The sequence below is a fragment of the Hippopotamus amphibius genome, chromosome 7 (assembly GCF_030028045.1).
Source record: "Hippopotamus amphibius kiboko isolate mHipAmp2 chromosome 7, mHipAmp2.hap2, whole genome shotgun sequence".
Taxonomy (NCBI): domain Eukaryota; kingdom Metazoa; phylum Chordata; class Mammalia; order Artiodactyla; family Hippopotamidae; genus Hippopotamus; species Hippopotamus amphibius.
The window spans coordinates 37,078,859-37,099,005 of NC_080192.1; the positions used below are offsets into that span (position 1 = coordinate 37,078,859).

General features: G+C 34.6%; 1 protein-coding gene across 3 annotated transcripts in view; it reads left to right on the forward strand.

The window, feature by feature from the left end:
• Positions 1-20,147, forward strand: part of PPFIA2 (PTPRF interacting protein alpha 2) — a 451,253-nt gene that overhangs the window by 60,775 nt on the left and 370,331 nt on the right. For 2 of the 3 annotated variants that reach the window (XM_057741285.1, XM_057741283.1), the window contains exon 2: positions 12,423-12,476. The exons of the other annotated variant lie outside the window; for it this stretch is intronic. In XM_057741285.1, coding sequence (XP_057597268.1) covers positions 12,423-12,476 — 54 coding nt within the window. The remainder of the gene's footprint in view (positions 1-12,422; positions 12,477-20,147) is intronic. 3 annotated transcript variants of the gene reach the window in all.

Consider the following 20,147-nt stretch of genomic DNA (forward strand, 5'->3'; position numbering starts at 1 on the left):
TCATTTAAGAGAAATAGTCAAATTTCTTTGCCACTGCTCTAATCTCAAGAGTCTTAGAATTCTCTGCACTTTGGAATTCTTACCTGGCTGTGTGACTCAGTCAAATGCTCTCATTTACATCTGGGAGGAATAATAAATAAGGAAAAATAAGTTCCAGAAATATTTAAAGAAAAGAGAGATCAGAATATAAAATACTCCAGTTTTATTTGATTTACTACATCTTATCAATCAAAGCACATTTATTATAAACTTTGATACTTGGTTTTGCTTGGGTTTTTTGGAAACCTGTTAGTTGAAATGAAGAAAGCAAGACTGTCTATAAGAACATATACTGACTATAGAACATTCTGTCGTTGACTCTAAATCTCCAGGTTGGAAATCTCTCACACTATGATATAATCTCAGTTAGTTTAACAGTATAATATCAGTGCATTTTATGCTCTGATTTCAGTCAGTTTCATTTCCTTTTATTTAATAGTATTTTGAGACAGTGATATTGATATTGCAAACCTTGATTCATATCAGAATCCTGGTAGCATCGATTGAAATAGAGCTGCCCAGAAGAAAAATAGAGAAATTATATGTCCTCTTGTTATTTCTGGTTACCATTATAGTCATCAGTCTTTATTTCAGAAACAGAAGAAATAGGAAATGAATTTAAAATTTATTTCTCATGATTTAGAATTTGATAAGCATTTTCTTAAAAGAAAATAGCAATATAGAGGGAAGTTGTCTGCATATCCCTTAGATTCAAGTTAGACCTCTTTCTGAAAATTTTCCATATCTTATTTTAGATAATTCTACTTATCACTGTTTTATCAGTTCTCATCTCTCAACCTGATTCTTGCATGACTATTATTTCCAAAATTAAGGTATTATCATGAAATACTTAATATTTAGCTGAAAATCTTGTGCCAGACTTGTCTGTAACTGTGAACTTAATGGATTTGAAAATATTTCATCTGCTTTTTTGCCAATTCCTCATGATTTCCTTAAAAAACTATATGTTAATTGGTCTTAATCATAAAATTTAGAGATATAGTTAGATATTTGTTGGAAATATCTGTTTAATATACATATTTATTTTTAAATAAACTACTTGCCCTATTTTTGTTTTCAGCTCACAAGCAATTCTTCCTTGCAGTTATTTACAAATCAAAATGATACATGTCTTTAAGGTACTATAGTCAGTGGAATTGCAGATAATAGTTGGAAAAGAGATATATTTTAGTCTTTCCTCCAAAAACAGTCACCTCAGGGTAATATCAAGTTTTTTTTTAACCCAGTAAACATTTTAGGCTATTATTTACTGAGTTAAAAATAAAAACCGATTTTTAAAAAGGGTAGGGTATTGTATTTTTTCCTAGATATTTGCTTGTGTTTTGGATCAGATAGGGAAGATCAAGGATCATATAATTGAAGGTTTAATTGTGAATTAAGATCACAGTAATTGAGTCTCTGACTCTCAACCAATAAAGGCTGATATATTTCCACAAACTTTGTATACCTAGGATCAGAACATTGATATCCTCTTTTAAATGTTAGATTCTTCTTCTCAATTACTATAGCACCATTTCAAACAGGCTTAAAGCTGCTCACCATGGTATATAAATATGTGATGTCACATAACACAACACTGAAAGAGGAATAAATTGTGTATACACTCATGAATTTTATCCAAAAAATAATTCTTACTCTATGGCAAAAAAGATTCCTCAAACTTTAGTAGGGAAAATAAAAATTGTGTATTTAAAAAATGATATTGGTTAAAAATTGGTAAGAACCAAAGCCATAGAAATGCATGAAAATTATAGGGATAGTTGAGGAGGCAAAATATGAAACTTAGGATCTCTTACCTTTCAGGAAAAATACACTCTAAAAATTTAGTGGAGAGTCATACCTAAAATTAACCTATATCTTGGTCTCATCTACATGTATGCTAATGTTTGTCTGTTTCAATGTATATCATTAGATAATGTGTCCATAGCCTATCTTTATTTTATACATGTATAATCTAATCTGTACCTGTGCATTATTGCATGCACACTAATAGCTACTTTTAATTGAAAATTTACTATAGGTTATCAATGTAACTTTCCATGAACTATTATAATTAATAGTGCAAGGTCCTCCTAAGGTAAGTTGTAAGACATAGGTTGACTTATTTTATATGGGGCATATAAAGCAATTTGCCCAAGGTCACTTAGCTAATAAGTAGTGAAGGTAGACTTGAATCTGTTCTCTTGATCACTAAGATATTTCTTCTTACATGTGTGTTACATTTTGTAGGCTTGAGGTAGAATTAAAAGGCTGATGACTACTCCTCAGCCAGGTTCTCTTGGGATGGTTGGTCCTCTGTTCTGTTAACAAAAATATCTGATCATCAGTCTTACCATCTGGAAGTTTAAATTCTGCAGTAAACTCAAAGATAATCAGCTTCTCAATGGCTGGTATACACTAACCAAACCAATATATATCCAGAATGAAAATGTACTAGTATAGGATAATACACATTTCAAAGTGGTCCCAAGTACTATTGGCAGCCAATCAGCTTGTCCTCTCCTTAAAGGAGCTCATGGGAGGCTATATATGACATAAATTTATCAAATTCCTTTAACGTTTACTGGTCACTCTTTGTGATATCTACTGAAGATACAGCAATGTTAAGTGCCTCATCGAGCTAATTTAGCTCTCAAATGAATGGCAAAGACAGGTGAGTAAAATAACAATTATAAAATGATGTGGTAGAGTTGTGAGTTAAGTGCAAGGTACTGTGGAAGTAACAGAAGAAACGTTACCCAGCTTGAGGGACTTAAGAAAGTCTCCTGAGAAGAGGTGATGCCTGGGCTGAGTCTCAAAGGGTAAGATTTATCCAGTGGAGGGAGGGGTGGCTTTCTAGGCAGAAAGATCTGTGGTACAGAAGCATAGAAGTAAGAAAACACTTGACACAAAGGGGAAGCACAGGGTTCATTATGATAGGAATAAGGATTCTTTTGAGGAAGTGGTAAAAAATGAAATAAGGAAAATAGTCTAGAGCTGAAGGATTCTTTTGAGAAAGTGGTAAAAAAATGAAATAAGGAAAATAGTCTAGAACTAGAAAATAATGAAAGACTTCATGCATAAAGATGCTTGACAATGTTTTTCTTCCTAAGAAGAATAGGATCTTATTAAGGATTTTGAGTATGGGAGTAACATATACCCATTTGCATTTGAAACACATCATTCTGAAGTAGTGGTTCTTAAACGTTAGCCTGCATCAGACTCACTTGGAGAGCTTATTAAACACAGAGTTTCTGATTTAGCAGGACTGTAGTAAACCCTAAGAAAGTGCATTTCTAACTTCCTAGGTGACACTGATGCTACTAGTTTCCAGGTCAAATTGTGAGAAACAGTTCTCTGGAGAGGAGATTGTGTAAGGATGAGAGTAGAAAAAGAACTCAGAAAAGACACTATTTTGGAGAAATCAAGGAACAGGGGAAAAATAAAATGAGGCTTTGAACTTAAGGTAGTGAATGAAGTGGATAATGAAAGGAGGTAGTAGATTGAACTAAGCAGATATCTAGAAGGAAAAATTGACTGGCTTGGTATTTGAATACCAGAGTGAGGGAATACTCTATTGACCTCTGGAAATCTCGGCTATTTATTGAAATGGTAACAGAGATAAATGCTGGGAGAAGAAATTGGACAGAGGCAGTTGCTCAGAGTAATGGCAGAGGAAGAGAGAAGATGAGGTCTGATTTGGCCATATTAAATTTGAGATAACAAGTACTCATCAATGTGTAAAAATTGGCAAAAAGGTGAGTTTGAGTCAGGATTTAGCAAAAGGTTCCCTTTATCACCTCAGCCATATGGAATGGAATGGACAAGAAAAAATGCAGCACACACACACAAAGATCATAATGGAATGTGCTTCAAAGAGGGCACTCTGTGAAAAAGGCAGAGCCTTAAATCTCTTTGGTACTTTCTTCAGAAAACCCTATTCCATGCAACACTGACACAATTGTGTTTTTGATACATATTAGATTTCCTGTCTAGTTTTGAGTTTGAGAAGGATACTTTGAAGTTAGAAATATATAGCAAAAATCTTTAGAATTTTACTTTTTTTGCTGAATCCGGTGGCATTAATGCTCATATCTGTAGGTCAAACAAGGATATTCTTTTTACCATCAGAGAATATCCACCTCACCTCAGAAAAATTCATCTTGCAATTTTATTCACTTCTACACATATTGAATAAGTATGTTTTCTCGCAAGTCACTATGTGGCATGCCAAAATGTCCTCCACATTTTTTTCCACACTTCCACTTACTCAAGAAAGCAAAATTGTTAAAAATCATTGCCTCTGAAGTTACCCTGTTTAGATTTGAACAGTTATTAGTTATGTAACCTTTGTCAAGTCATTTAAACTCTTGAAGACTCAGTTTCATCATCTTAAAAGTGGTGAAAATAATAACAGCTAAAAGAGCTGGGATGCTTTTTAATGAGGCAGTAGAGCTCTCAGCATGGCATCTGGTACAGTAAGTGCTTAATAAATGTTAATTTATTATGCTCCCCAACCAAGGTCTTAGGGCAGACTTACCCAGTATGCATTCAAAAATAAATACAATTCCAGCAATATAAAATATTCAGACTTATTGTCACTTTATAAAATTTCCCTTTATAACCCCTATGTGTTGTAAATTTAGCACCTTATTTCTCTAAATTCTTCCTCATGTTGTTCTTCAGATGGACATACTTTTATACTGAAAGATCATTGGAGTCAGAGAGGATGTCATAGCCTCTGGATTCCACACACCAGATTCAATGTGGTTCCTTGTGCTTATTGTCTGTGCAGTATGCATTTGTTGACTAACTTGCCCTTGTCATTCTGATGCCCTACTAGACTGTGAACTCTTTGAAAGCTGTGACCTTGACTTATTCATCGTCATGCTCTCTGTGTCCAGCAAGGTGCCTCAGTCAAACAGATGCTCAGTCATTCTTATTTGAAGGAATTAATGGTGTGGCCCAGGGAAAATTCAGATTTGGGCTGCACTATGCTCACAGTAAAAGTGTAGATATTTTCCTTTATTAAAAAAATTTAAATAATGTCTAAGTAGGGGTCTTTCTGGCTTCCATAAGAAAGACGATTTATAAAATTGGTTGTGTGTGTTTCTTGCTTCTCTGCCTCCCAGGAAATTTACCCTGTAAAGTTGCCAAGGAAACACTAACAGCTTAAGTCTGATAGAGGAGGAAGATGCCTCATTAATAAACTCAGCTTCATTATTTGGATGCTTGCCTCAAGGAGCTGGTGTTCTGTGATGAAAGATTGTTTCCATTAAGCCTGATGTAAAAAACTGAATGATTTTTTAAAAGAAATTTTGTTCTCTGGCTGTTAGTCCCAGTGCTTTGTACCTACACACTATGAAATATTACATAAAAACAAACATTACTGATTTTTAGTTTAATGTATTTGAACTGTTTATTAATGCTCAGCACATATGTTATATAGTTTTCAAACATTGATCTATTGTACAATGATTAGGATATCAGGTTTTTAATTTGAAGTATTGGCAGTATTTCACCAGGAGATAAATTTAATCTATTGTTTATTATCTGTTAAATCATTTTGTATATTTTCCTTCTTATGAACTAGAAACCCTGAGATATACAGAAATGTATTGCTTCAAGATAATATAATATGGAGTTGAGTGTCTTTTTTAAGGCGGGTATCTCATTAGGGATGTACAATGGAAAAAAAATGTACACTGTGCTTGGGGTTATAATACCCAAGATTTCAAAGCTTCTTTGGAGCACTTACCAGCTGTGTGATCTTGGGCAAGTCATTCATTAACTTGTTCATTCAGGCATTCTAAAAAGATTTGGTGTGCAGACACAATTGCCTTGAGCCATGCTTTCAAAGTGATACTTTTATGCAACAATGGGAAATACTTCACTTATACATTATGAGACTTGGCGTTCTTAGGTTTAAAATTCTATTACCTGCTTTGTTCATTGCCTTTCATCCATTCAAAAAGTAGTTACTGAGCTCCTGCTGTGCAGCGAACTGTTCTAGAGGCTGATGAGTGGTGGTCATCCCTTGCTGGACTCCTGACAACAGTGTTCTTTTACCTTACTCCTTTGGGCTTGGGGTGGTTATGACTTCCTGCTCTTGCCAGTCTCCACGCTTCACCATTCCCCTGGGTCTATTAAACCCTCCATACCTCTATAAGATAGCCTCTGATTAAATGCTCTTTTGCCTTGTTTTTGAGTTTGCCTTTGTTTCTAGGTAGACCCTTCACTGATTTAGACAGTTAGTTATATTCGGCTTGTTTTTGGAATAGCAAATGGAGCCAGTGTAGTTGGGTGGCCTGGGAGAGAGGGATGATGGCAAAAGACAAGATCAGTGAGGTGGGCAAAGTCAGTTCATCACAGGGCTTGCATGACATAGTAGTAAGTTTGTATTTTATTCTAAAATTAATGGGAAACCATTGAGGGGTTTGGATCACGGGAGTGATCTGAGGTAACCTGCATTTTATTTTATTTTATTTTATTTTATTTTATTTATTTTATTTTATTTATTTTTTCTAACCTGCATTTTAAATGGACAGTTCTGACTGCTGTGTGGAGAGTATATGAGGAAGAAGGAGACAAGGACAGATGCAAGGACAACAGTTAGGAAGATCATTCTGGGAGAATATTGTTGATATGGTCGAAGGGATTAGGATGATAGTAATGTAGGTGTTAAGAACTAGTCTAATTCAAGCTATATTTTAAAGATAGAATTTGTAGGATTTGCTGATGGATTTGGACCTGAGAAGCTGGGTAAATGGTGATGTCAAGATGGGCAGTACTGGGACAGAAACCTAATTTGGGGGAGGGGTTGCAGTGTAAATCAAGTTTGATTTTGCATTATTAAAGTTTTAGATGACTGTAATACACCCAAGTGGAGATTGTATGCAGATTGAATCTCTGAGGATAAAAGGATCCCAGAATTCATTAGCATATGTGGTACTTAAAGCCATGGTACTAAATAAAATCATATAGAGGATGAAACTCAACAGAAACTAAGAGAAAAAAAGTATTTCAAGAAGGATGGAGTGGTTAACTGTGTCCAGTGTGGCTTAGAGAGCAAGAAAAGTGATGATGGAACTTTGACAGTTGATTCAGCTAATTAGATGTCATTGGCAACCTTGATAAGAGGAGTAGCAGTGATGTAGGGGGGACAAAAGCCTGCATCAAGAGAGAATGGAACAAGAGGGACACTTGGGAGGAATTTTTTCTGTAAAAGGGATGAGAGAAGCACTTAATTTTGATATTTTAAATATATGAATTTTATAACTTCTCTACAAATATAAAATACCTCATCATATTTTTAAAGATGTTGAAACAAATTTTAAATATAATCATTCAATAAATATGGTTGGTGCTTTACTATTTTTTATTGATTTCATTGTACTAATACATTTTTGATAGCTTTAGTGCATGAAAATACTCTATATTGAAATATCATTTCCTCTAAAGAATTTCTAAAATAATTGCAAATTACAAATAAGCGTAAATCAAATTTAAAATACTCATAACTGATAACAATACTGTAATGCTTTAACTATTTTCATATTATATAAAGTGACTCTTTAGAAAAGTAATACTTGAAAACTTGATATTAACTTTAAATGTAACTTTAATTAGGTTTTAAGATGTTCTGGGTCTGATGGCATTTACAATGTTAGATTCAATTGACTGTTTAGAATTTTCTTTTCTTCATTTTTAGCATATTTGATACCCAAACTACCTTAACATCTTTTGCTTGACTATAATGGCTGATCCTACTCTTCAGGGACAAAAATAAGGATCCAGCAATAGCCCTGAGGGAAACCTCAAGTCCCAATATCCTCCTTTTTCGCATCTCCACACAGAGGAAGCAGGATTTACAAATCTGAACTTAATGATTTGCACATGATTAATCCCTATTGCTCCATCACTCAAATTGTCTGTCAAGAGAAAAATATGTCAACTTTTAGAGCATGGGAAGGGGGTGCAGATGGCCAGCCAACAGATCAGTGCAGCACAAAGTGGAGTTTGTTTTAAACCCGGGCAGAGGTGATACTCATGCTCCAGGCTGCCCTCCAATCTCACTCTGTTTAGAGCTCTGACAGTGATTGCTCCACTCCCCCGGCGGCTCGACCTCAGCAAGCCTTAAGACTTCGGATTCATGGGTCAGCCCTGGATTACCAGGTTTCCATCTCAGGAGCAGGGTTTTTCCATATTAAAAGAGCCGGACTCTACACAGTTCATATCAAGGACTGGCTAATAACCTCACTCGTGTATTTGACACCTTGGGGAGAGAAGTGAAACTTTCATTACCTGAATTTTCTTTTTAAGAAATAAATTTTATTATGTAATGAATAAATTCTTGTTTATTTGGTTCTGTGTAGTTCACAGCTATGTAATGCTGATATTAAGCAGCAACCCATCCCTGAGCAGCAGCATGTGGGCAGGAGCCAGCTTGGCTTGCCACACTTCTATAGATTTGACTGGGAAGGAGGCAATGAGTCCAAATGGATTGAAAGAGTATGTTACATATATAACATAAACTGAGTCACCATGGTGTCAGCTTTCCATATCCCTAGGAAGGCCAGGACTAGGGTGAGACAAGTAAGGTACTTAGGGCACAAAGTTCAAGGAGTCACTCACACTCAGGATTGTACAAGTGTCAGCTTCCTTTGCAGGTATCTGAGAATGAGGTGCCTAGGTTATAACATTTATGGAGGCACTCACTCTCAGGATCCTGCAAGGGCAGGATCAGCACCTGTATGACCCTCAAAATGAGTGCCTCCTTAAATTTTGCACCTTCGTCACATCACTTGCCCAAGTCTAGTCCTCGACCTAGTCTCTGGGCCCACAGGACAAAACTGAATTGAATGAGCCAGATGACAGATAACAAGAGTGGTGAGTTACTATCGTGGGGAGGATCCCGTTCCTTACTGCACCTTTTATAGCCTGGAGAGGGATCTGGGGGTGGGGGAGATGAGGGCAGTGGAAAGTTCCATGCCACTTTGGTCCCAGGGAGGAGAATAGGAAACAGCCATGTGGAAGCACTTCATGACTTGCTTACTTTGTCATGTTCCTGGGAGGTCCACAGGATATTCCACCAAGACCTGGGCCAGCCTAAGCTTAGCCTTGTCTACACTGCCCATGTGGATATGTGCAAGGTCACCAGGATGCCAGGATAAAGCTGTTCTCCTACAAATGGTATTAAAAACAAAGGTTTGGAGTCATACAAATATATTTTATAACCCCACTTCTTAATAGCTGTATGATATTGGGTAAGTTATATAAACCTTTTCACCTAAGTGAGAAAAATAACTACTTTATAAGGATCTTATAACTACCCTATAAGACTGTTTGTGTTGTATATAAAGCATTTAAAGAGTGCCTGCATGTAGTAACTATTCAGTAAGTAGTTATTATTTTATTAGCTATTAAATCTAAATGAATGTGGTGCACAACATAGTTTAAAAAATTCCACAACATAGTAAAATATCAAATTTTGTTTCTAATGTTTTAATCAAACATATTATTACAAGTTTAAAAACTATCTAGGAAATCAATATTTTTACTTTTTAGTGTCTCCCTTTTTGTTATCTATATAAAAAGACATAAATAACAAGATAGACAAATTTGTCAAAGATTTAAATTATGTTTTGTGGATAAAATATTTAACAACCATTAAAAAGACTGACTCATTTTCAGCTATTTTCAGAGTTTCTCAAGGGACTTATTTTTTGCCTATTAATTTTACAACATAAGTGCATTTATGCACACTTATGCTTGTTATTCACACCTGAAATTTTTTTTTTGCATCAGGTGATAGATAAGCCCTGTTTTACTTGGGCATCTGTCCAAGTAGGACACTCTCTCTCAACTTACACTCAAAATAGAACATAAGGTCAAAAACACTGTTCTTTAATTAAAAGAATAAACAGAATAAAAAAATACGTCTGTATTTAATTTGGAGACATGAGTTCATAATTTAATTCAGCATGTTAAAAGCCGTAATACCAATGACTTTTCCATTCATCTTCAAAATTCTATAGTTGCTTAATTTTTTTTCAAGACCATAACTATCATGAGAAGTTTAAATTTTTACAAATCTGAACATTGGTCCAATTTTTCTACAACGGCAAGAAATCATCATGGTAGAACTTTTAATAAGATGACAAAATGCCTCAACTAAATTGCTAAAATATTTCTTCTCTGAATTAATTTCTCTATTACCTCTCTACTAATGTCATCAGAAATTCTATTGTTAATATAATTTATATGCCTTTCTATGAATAATGGAAGGCATTAACTCAAAATGTACTTAACACCATTTTTTTTCATTTAAGATGTACTTGGACAAAAACTTTCATATGAATAGAACTTTGTTTTTTGTCATGGTCATAACAAGAGTATTATCAAAAAGTGCAATGGGCTGTGTGTTTTATTTTCTGTTAATCTAGCACTTTAGCCATTTTGCTACCATTTTATTTCATTCCATGAAATTCTAAAACAATTTTTAAATTATATTTTATATTTGGGTGCAAAAGGAATGTTAATTTTGTTTGCCAACTTGTAAATATGCTTCACGCTTAATTTCATTGTATACTGACGTGATTTACTTAGATGACAATAGACATGTTAAAGATCAGGTAAGATCAAATAATTTAGATGATTCAGTTTGTGGTGTGCATGGTGTTGGAATAAAGAATTTCAACAGGATGGAGAGGGAGGGCCTTTTCAAAATAAACTTAATATTGCAGACATATTATTTAGGATCTTTTAGTGTTTGAGAGGCAGAAACATCTTAAAGTTGCAGGTAGGGAACATCCAGTTTCAAACATTGCTCAGATGATAGTATCAAGGACTTAGACACTACCATTATAGCTTATAGAATCTATATTGCCTTAATTCTCTGGTAGGCTCCTGCAACATTTGAAGCAATTTTTATAAGCCTCTTTTAGAACTAGAATGGGAGAGGGAAGAAGTTCCTCAAAGGCATGCTGGATAGGAAAAAATATTATATATAATATATGCATTACAAAGAAGACAGTAATTTTCTTGACAAACATTCTTGTGGTTGCCTTATCATTTACGGCCCTTAATAAAATATGCATGCAGAAATCCATCACTCATTGAGTTCCTGTTCAAAGTCAGCTCCTTCAGATGGAAACTTTCACCACACCATACCTTCCTTCTTCCCTGCCCTGCCTTTAATGTTTCCTTCACATGTTCATTTCAGTCCTATATTTATTGTTAAGATTACCCATTTTTTGAGATACCAGTGAAATGAGGATGTAATTAAGTCCCAAGTGAATTAGTAGCATGTCTTCTTAATGATACCCAGGTGTTAGCTGATTCTCTAATCATAGATATTTAAATTTCTTTTCCTTCTATCTTTACTCAATTATCTTTCTTTCATCTTTGATTTCTTACTGCAATACATTTCCCCAGGTTCCTCAAACCTATCCATTCAACTAGATGCAGATAAGAAGTGACCAGGGTCACAAGAAAGAAACTTCTTAGCAAAAAGTGTAACATCAATTTAGTTCCAACTCCTATTCATCTATCAAAGAGCAGTTTTTTTTGTTTTTGTTTTGTTTTTTGTTTTTTCATTTGGGAGGAGTGGGGGATGGTTTAAAGATTAAAACAGCTGCAAAACATTAAAATCCTGAGCAATTTTACTTAAAAATCTAAAATTCTAGCTTCTTTTGAAAAAGCCATATAATTAGGAACCCTGGGACCAAAGCCGTACAACTGGTAAGGCTGAGTTGTAGTTGTTCCTAAGACAGGGCACTTGTTCTCCAGTTTGTCACAACATCACCCAATTCTTCATTTGTGATAACTTTGTCAATTGTAATCATTGCTCAGGCATGATCTACTGTGGTTACTGATTTAAGATTAGAAATTAATCCTTGTAAAAGAGTAGCTAATCTATCCATATCTGTTTACGTGTTCATCTTCTATGTATAGTAATAGAGTGAACTGTAATTAGATTTTTTTCTAGTTTAAGCATTTTCCATGGGTTCAATATTCTTGTAAATAATATGTTAAATTGCAGTTTCATTAAATTTTCTTTGTTCTGCCCTCACTTCAGCTTCCTAGAGAATAAATCATCAGCTTTCCTACCTAGAGCCATTTTCTTCGCATATTTCAAGAATAATTAGTCTGTGTATTTTTTTCTGTTAACAGATTGTACACAGTTGGAGAAAATATCTAGGTTTTTAGATACAACAATTGGTATAGCATTACAGTGTGCAAAATTTTCTCAAAACAGAACAAAACAAAAATGTAGCTGAGTGCCCTAATTTTGTAGCTAAAGAAAATATTACACTGTGGGACTGGGAAATTCTCCATGCTGTTGAGTAGCATTTTACAATCAACACCTCTCCCCTTTTCAGGATATCGAATCCCTAACAGGAGGGCTGACTGGTTCTAAGGGGGCTGATCCACCGGTAAGTTAGATTCTTCATTAAATTTAACTATTGACGAAATGAATTATGTACATACAAGATCATCAGAGTTACTTGTACACAATTTGTCATACAGGTAGCTTTTTGAAATAGTTTCTTTCAAAACTTTATAGCTATTGCAGTAACTAAATACAAAAATGTAAACTTGCTCTGAGGTGTCATTTAGTGTTTTAAAAAGTTTTAATAACTTATAAAATTCATCTCTATACATTGATTCTAAAACTAAGAATAAAAGCTTCATTAGAATGTATAAACACCTTATGTCCTGCTAATGGGCTACAGCGAAAGTTAAAACTTTTTGGAACTTGAGAGTTTACCATTTTAAATAAATATATGATTTCAGTTGCAATGTACTTTCTAGTTACTGAGAAAAAATTATATTATCAGCCCATTTTTTTCACAATATTGATGCTTGATATTGTCGTTTCTTTCCTGCTTTACCCAGGAAGCTTCTAAAAAATTAGAGAAAGTGCTCAAAAGTTTTAAAAGATTATCATTTTTAGGCAATAACAAGAGATTTGCAGCCTAGTATTAGAACATTGTAGTCCTTTCTGATGATGTCTGATTTCAGGTAACATGGAATAAAATAACGTTCCTGTGATTTCACACTTGAGGTGCAAACATGAGTTCATGTCCTATGTCTACTGTAATAGAATTCAATTTATTTCAACAAATAGCCAATACATAAATTGTTATCACTGCTTGCTTTTCACTTAGCACTGTGAGGTTAAATGTGGAACACACAGAATCCTGTGTTGTCAGTTTTTAGCCATACTTCATCTAGGCATCTAGCTGAAGTACATAATTACATTAAGACACCAGTGAAGTGTTAAAAAGATAACTTTCAATTGTAGCTCTTTCTCTCTGGTCTCACTCTCATGTGTCTCATAATGTCTAATCTTCATATTGCTCCTAAAGTAGGCTAAACATCATATTTTAGTCCTTTCCCTTTTATTCTCATTGTCTAAATTTATGCAGGAAAAAAATGTATTGCCTTCAGATAGCTGCTTATATTTAGTCCCTGAACCTATTATACTGCAGCATAAGACAAGATGAAATGTGTCAGCCCTGCAAGTATACTGTGACAGGATTTATGGCCAGTCCTATATGTAAGCAGTGTAGGTGACTGCTTATGTGATATAATTTCACCCTGCTGCTTTGTGTTATGTTTGTGCGTAGCATTCAACTTTTATCAGAGGAATAAATCCATTTCCTTTAAAATACCTCCCTCACTGTTCACTGATTCCTGAAAGACTTCTGTGATAAGCGATAAGTTGGTTTTAAGAGGATTTGTCCCTTGTTCAAAACTAAACACCTCTCTTCTGCATGTGGCCATACAACTCTTACCTGCTGTTTACATGTTAAAATAAATTAGTTTATCTTATCCTTTCAAGAAAGCAAGTTTCTAAACATGGAAGATTGAGTCCGCAGTCTTCTAGTCAGCCTAGTTATTGAAAGAAGCCCCTTACAGGGGAAAAACGTCACAGAAAGGAAAGATGGTGACCTAAAGGCAAACTTAACCAACTTCATTCCCAAAAGCTAAAAGTGAAGTGTGTGTATGTCTGTATTTGGACATAATTTATAATATTATGAAGATATAGGTTCTCTCTTGGCCATCCCTTACCACGATGATGGGTATTTTATGCTGCTACCTATATTTTCTGAAATTCAATGATAGTGCTTATTTTGTAACTTTTTGTGGAGTGGAAAACATCACACAAATGTCAGAGTACATAAGAGCACAGACAATCTAGGCTGTTAATGGTATACATACATTTAGTGTTTCCCATAGTTAAGGAGATATTAAGAGACTACTACCAAGGGCTATGTAATAAAATCACTTTTTAATCCTCTATAAAGCTTATATAAAGTAGTATAAATATGAAGGTGAAATGGTAATAGGATCTAGAGTTGCTTCAGTCGTTTAAGAATAAGACTTTGAATTAAGCTGTTGTTTTTGCCCCCAAGTTAGAGAACTGAGAGTCAAATTAAATTATATATAACCTAAGTTCATTTGAAGTTTCATATTACTTTTTCTTTCTTTAAGAAAAGGTCATTATAATAGATTATCTGAATACTATTATCCATTATCCATTTCTAAAGTTATGTCTTTTTTGTAAATATTTACAATGTATTACTAAACCCATTGTATGATGAAATTTTCATTGGTAAGAAATTAAAGTTCCTAAAATTTTTTTCTCATTAAACAGAATATATAAAATGTTGAATGAATGGTCTCTCACAAGAATGCGTGGCTGTGGAGTAACTTCTTTACCAGTGTAATAGAAATATCAGATACATCTTTAAATATAAATGGTATATTTAAAAATTGAAACATTTTCTGTGGGTAGATATAAATATTATTCTCATGCATTAGAAAAAAGTGATTTTGCATTTTTTTCAAAGAGTAATCATGTATAAAAAGTTGTGTCAAATTTGCAAATGTCATTATTATAAACAAATTTGCATGTCTGGTAAGAATAAATTTGAGTAATTCCAGGAATATAGTTTGCATTAATATTTTTAACAATAAATGTTCAGTAGGTTTATTGAAAATTCAAGTAGTCTCTGTTTTGATGCTAATAATGAAAGAGAATCATTCATTATTTTTGGGGGCAATTCAAGAAGTTTTATAACGGTTTCCTTCTAAAAAGAATTTTAAAAAGTATGTTTTTAAATTCATAAACTGGAAATCAGTTGCTACTGCAAATAGAACTTGCAGATTTTTCTAAATCACAATTAGAGAAAATAAACTCTTCTATCGAGAAAAATATTGCCCATTATGTTAACTTAAAATTGTCTTTGAAAAATTGTATCAAAGATGTTCTACATTCTGCATATATTTTTCATTCACAAAAATTAGATCACAGATTACCTCCAGTGTAAAAACATAGCGTATAATTACATATAAAAATAAAAAGAAATAGATAATTAAAATCTAAGGGGTAAAATATCAAGTAGTGCTTTTTTAATATACCATTTTGCCGTAGTGTTTTAAATTTCAAATATTAACATTATTAAAAATGGAAAGCTTGTGAAATGAAAGGTGTCAGGGATGTCCCACATTATCAATTTGTCAGACCATCAGACTGGCCATTAGGAAGGCCAGGATTAGGTCTAGTAACTCAGTTTCTGATAGCCAAGGGGATTTCGGATGCTGAAAAACAAGTACAAAGAGTGAATAGTTAAACTGCTGTACCAGCTGAACCTGGTATCTGGAGAACTGTAGATATGAAGGTCCATGCGGAACCAGTAGTGTGACAGATCACTGTCCTGTTTGAGCCCATGAGCCAGTGACATAGAGGTGTTGGCCAACCCTCATCCTGGAGCCAGGATTTGTCCCAGACTGCGAGCTAGGTCTAAATCTGTAGGTGGGATTTAGTAGCTCAGCTGGCTTGGCCACGAAAGTTAAATTTAGTGATATAGATCCAAGCAGACTAATGTACACAATCAGGGGAGTTTCTCTTTGCCATTTGGTTGAAGAAACTTTCTGATTATTTATAAACGGATATAAACTAGCTTTTTACTTTCTTATTATTTATGATTCTTTTTAAGGGTTAATATGGACAAAATCTAATAAAGAGTAATGTGGGACAAACCCTAGACTGTATGAAGCAAACTCCTGAACACACTGGTCAAATGTCGAAGTATCCTGATAGTTCAGAGTGCTATTATCAGTGTTTGGATCAAGTCCACCTCATTGCCTCATCTAGGACTTACAGCAAGAATGCCATTGGGGCTGTTCAGTTCCTTCCTTGTTTTCCTTTCTATTTGTTACCCTGGAGTAAAAAGATCTATAAACTTGCTTCCTACACAACTTAGTATTTTAATTGTTCTGTTTCCTTTATTGAAATGTGATCATTCTCTTTATTTCTAGAGTGTGGTGAGTAAGTGAATAACCATCTAATTCACATCCTTGGGCTTGATAAGCACAGTTGTCCTGAACACTCTCCAACTCTATTCATTTTTCCCCACTGAGGAACCAGAATTGTACATTCCATGTTTTTGTACTTTCTGTTCTCATTTTAATGGTCTTCCTGATGGTTCTTAGCAATTTGAGTAAACACTGCACAGAATTTGAAACAAGTTCAATTTCCTGAGGGTGCTGTTTAGACCAAGTTATATATTTTTCATGTTGTAAATAGCATTAAAATTTTAAACTCTCCAAAACTGATTTTAATTTGATTATTCAAAAAATGCCAGTGTTCTACTCACTTGCTTCAAAAGATAAGGGAATAAAAAATGTGAATCTGGATTGTTATATAATTTAATTTCTTTCAACCTGGATGTTATATTGCTTTATTGCTTACTTTCTCCTACTTGTTTAGTCAGAATTCAGTGTATATTTGAGTGTACGCTGTGTGCTAGACATTTGTTTAGGTTTTGGAAATACAGTGGTAAACAATTCACAGTTTCTTGTTTCAGAATCTTACAATATAGTGGAGTAGACAGGTTGGTTAAAACTAATTACAAATGTAATGTAAGCCCAGGTTGAGATGAAAATAAGAGGCTCATGTAATCCAATTGATAGGAATAAAAAGGGGCTGGAGGAGCAAGGAGGGCAAATAAAGAAAATAATGTCTAATTGTAGAATGAGTTGAAGGTTGCCAACTGAGAAAGGTGGAGCATGGAATTTTAAATAAGGAAATTATGCATAAGTCAAAAATTAGAAAATAACTTAGAGTATGAAATAAGCTGAAGCATGGGAGGTAGTGGTGAGATAGAAGGTAAAAGATTAACCCAAGGCAAGAAGTAAGAAATTTCATGGAAAAAAAATGTACTGTATACTAAAGAACATGAGGACCCATTAAAGTCTTTAAACAGGAGGGTCACTTAATCAGCTGTGTCCTTTAGAAATATTTTTCTGGCTCTAGTGGAGAGTGATTTAGAGAAAAGGCTAAGCAGGAAAACCATTGAAAAAGGTTCTTGCAGTCATCCAAAGGAGAGATGCTAAAAGTAATAATGGTGACTTTCTTTTTGTCTGTCCCATTATGTTATGAAACTAATTGAGGCAATATCTCAGGAGAAAGTCAACATGTTATTTTGCTTAAAACATTAAATTTTTAGTATGAGCCTATCAACTAACAGTGAGAATGGAGAGGAATACACTGATTCATGAGCTATTAAGGACTTAGTGAACACACAAGAATAGATGGTTGTTTGGAGGGGGGAGGATAAAACTTATTGAAAAGTCAAGGCTGATTTTGAACTTCCTAATTTGGCAATTGAGTGGGTAGAGGTACCCTATGTCAAGATGAGAATCTCGAGGTAGAGCGCTTTTGTAGGGGAGATATTGAGTTCAATTTTGGACAGATTAAATTGAGGTGACAGAATTGGGAACATATGAATGATTTTGGAATTTAATGGTCAGATATCATTTGTAGCCATTGATTTGAACATGTAGAATAGTTAATAGATGTTACTGGAGCAGATGAAATCACTCCAAAAAATGTATTTTGAATCAGAAGATAAGAGTTCAGAATAAAGCCCGGAGGAAGAAAAGCATTTAAACGTCAGAGGAAAGGGAAAGATAAGAGGAAGAGTATGCCTCAAAAAAGATAAAACAGGGATGGTTACAAGGAAAGGATACCAGGAAAGTGTGTAATCATGAATGCCAAAGTCAAGAAAGGGTGGAGAAAAGGGTTATTGACAGTATCATGATGTTGAGAGTTCAAGAACAGAGTGCCCCATCAAAATTTAGCAACAAGAGGATAAAGAGTGGTCTGGGTGAGAGTAATTTTAGTGGAGTAATTCAGGTAGAATCAAGTTTCCAGTGGCCTAAAAAATTAAATGGAAGATAAGAGTTGAATTCCGTGGCTGAGGAAACAATTTCAAAGAATTTAATTATGAAGGAAGTGAAAAGAAATAATAGCCAATATAAGAGATGTGGTTGAGAGACAATTATTTTAATGAGAGAAAATTTGAGTGTGTTGAAACATATGGAAAGCACATAGAGAGGGAAAAGAACTTACTGAGAAAAGAGAAGTTAATTAATAGATCACTGGATGAAGCAAAAAAAAAGGTGGACTCCAGAGCATGTTTTATAGCAAGAACAGTGTTGCTTCAAATGTGAAATGGGAATAGAAAAAATGAATGGAAACTTATGCAAACATTTTTGTAGGTGGGGATCTTACAAAGCTGAGAGAGTTTCCATTTAGTGGCTTCTATTTTCCCCACAAAATAAAAAAGGGCTAATTAGCTAACAGTGGCAGGGAGGTGATGGGTTAAGATATTTCAGGAATATAGAGAAGATGTATCTAGCCATTATGGATTATGGGAGAATTAGGTAAACCATAGATGGATTAGTGGAAAGTGTTGGAGTCTACTTGTTGTAGGCAGTGAATTTGTAGTGGTTATAAATAAAACTCAAAGGTGTGTTTTCTTTTCCTCCAACAGTGCTCTGTAGCTCAGGTATGGGGCAGGGGAGGGGGGGATGCCTCCAGTCCTTTTGATTTCAGGTTGTGGTTCTGCCAGACAGTTACTATGGAAGGCCAATGGAGCAAGATAATTGAGAATATTAGCAAGAATGTCATAAAATCTAAGCTGAATATGAATTTCAGTGAGGATAGGAAGGGATTAATGAAGCAGAGGATTCAGGGTCTCAATAAATTTGAAAAACAGGGTGTCAGAAGTGGATACAAAATTGTGGTGACAGAGCACAATGATTGATTTCAGCATTTCAAGACCAAAACATTACCAGGTGCTGCTAAGATCCAGGTTGTGGTCCTGGAAATGGATGAAGTACAGAGGGAATGAAGCTCATTGGAACTGATGGCATCAAGGAACTGAGAGGCCAGTTGGAGGGATTATTCATGTGGACCCTGCAATTTTTTCTACCTATATTTACTCCCTTGATAATCCTAACCTGTTTTACAGCTTAAGTGCCATTAAAACACTGATAACTGAATAATTTACATCTCTAGACTGGATCACTTCCCTGAACTTCAGACCCGTATATCCAACTAAGTATTTGACATATCTACTTGTATATCCAATATGAATCTAAAGCATAACAAATTAAAAACTGAGCTTCTGGTTTTCTCTGTCACTCTCCACAAATCTCCTGAAGTTTTCCACCTATCAATTACTGGCTGTTTCATGCTACTATTTCCAAAAGTTAAAACCCTAGAGTCATCCTATAGGTTCTGTGTTCATAATTCATTCATGATGTAACCAGTTTTCACCACCCATACAAAATTACCACCCTGGTCAGAACTGCCATCATTTCCATATGTCCTTTTTCAGTGAACCAAGCAGGATAAATTTCTTAAAATATGAGTTAGATCATGTCACATCAAGGCTTAAATCATTGTTGGCTTTCCATCGGAATAAAATCCCCAAAGCCCATGGAGTGGTTTCTAAGACTCTTCATGACTTCTCACCTTTACCATGCTTCTAGGAACTCATCTCATACCTTCCTTTCCATAGTTCATTCCACTTTGATTGCACTAACAATTTGCTATCCCTTTACCTGGGTACTCTGTTGCTATTATTGCTTCTGCTTACCATGCTGTCTCCACAGATATCCCCCAAACCTACTCTGTCACTTTCTTTAGGTCTCTGTTCAAATGCTACTTTATCAAAAAGGTCATCCAATATTCTTTTCTCTGCCCCATGTGTTTATTGTTTGCTTTCTTCTACTATAATATAAAC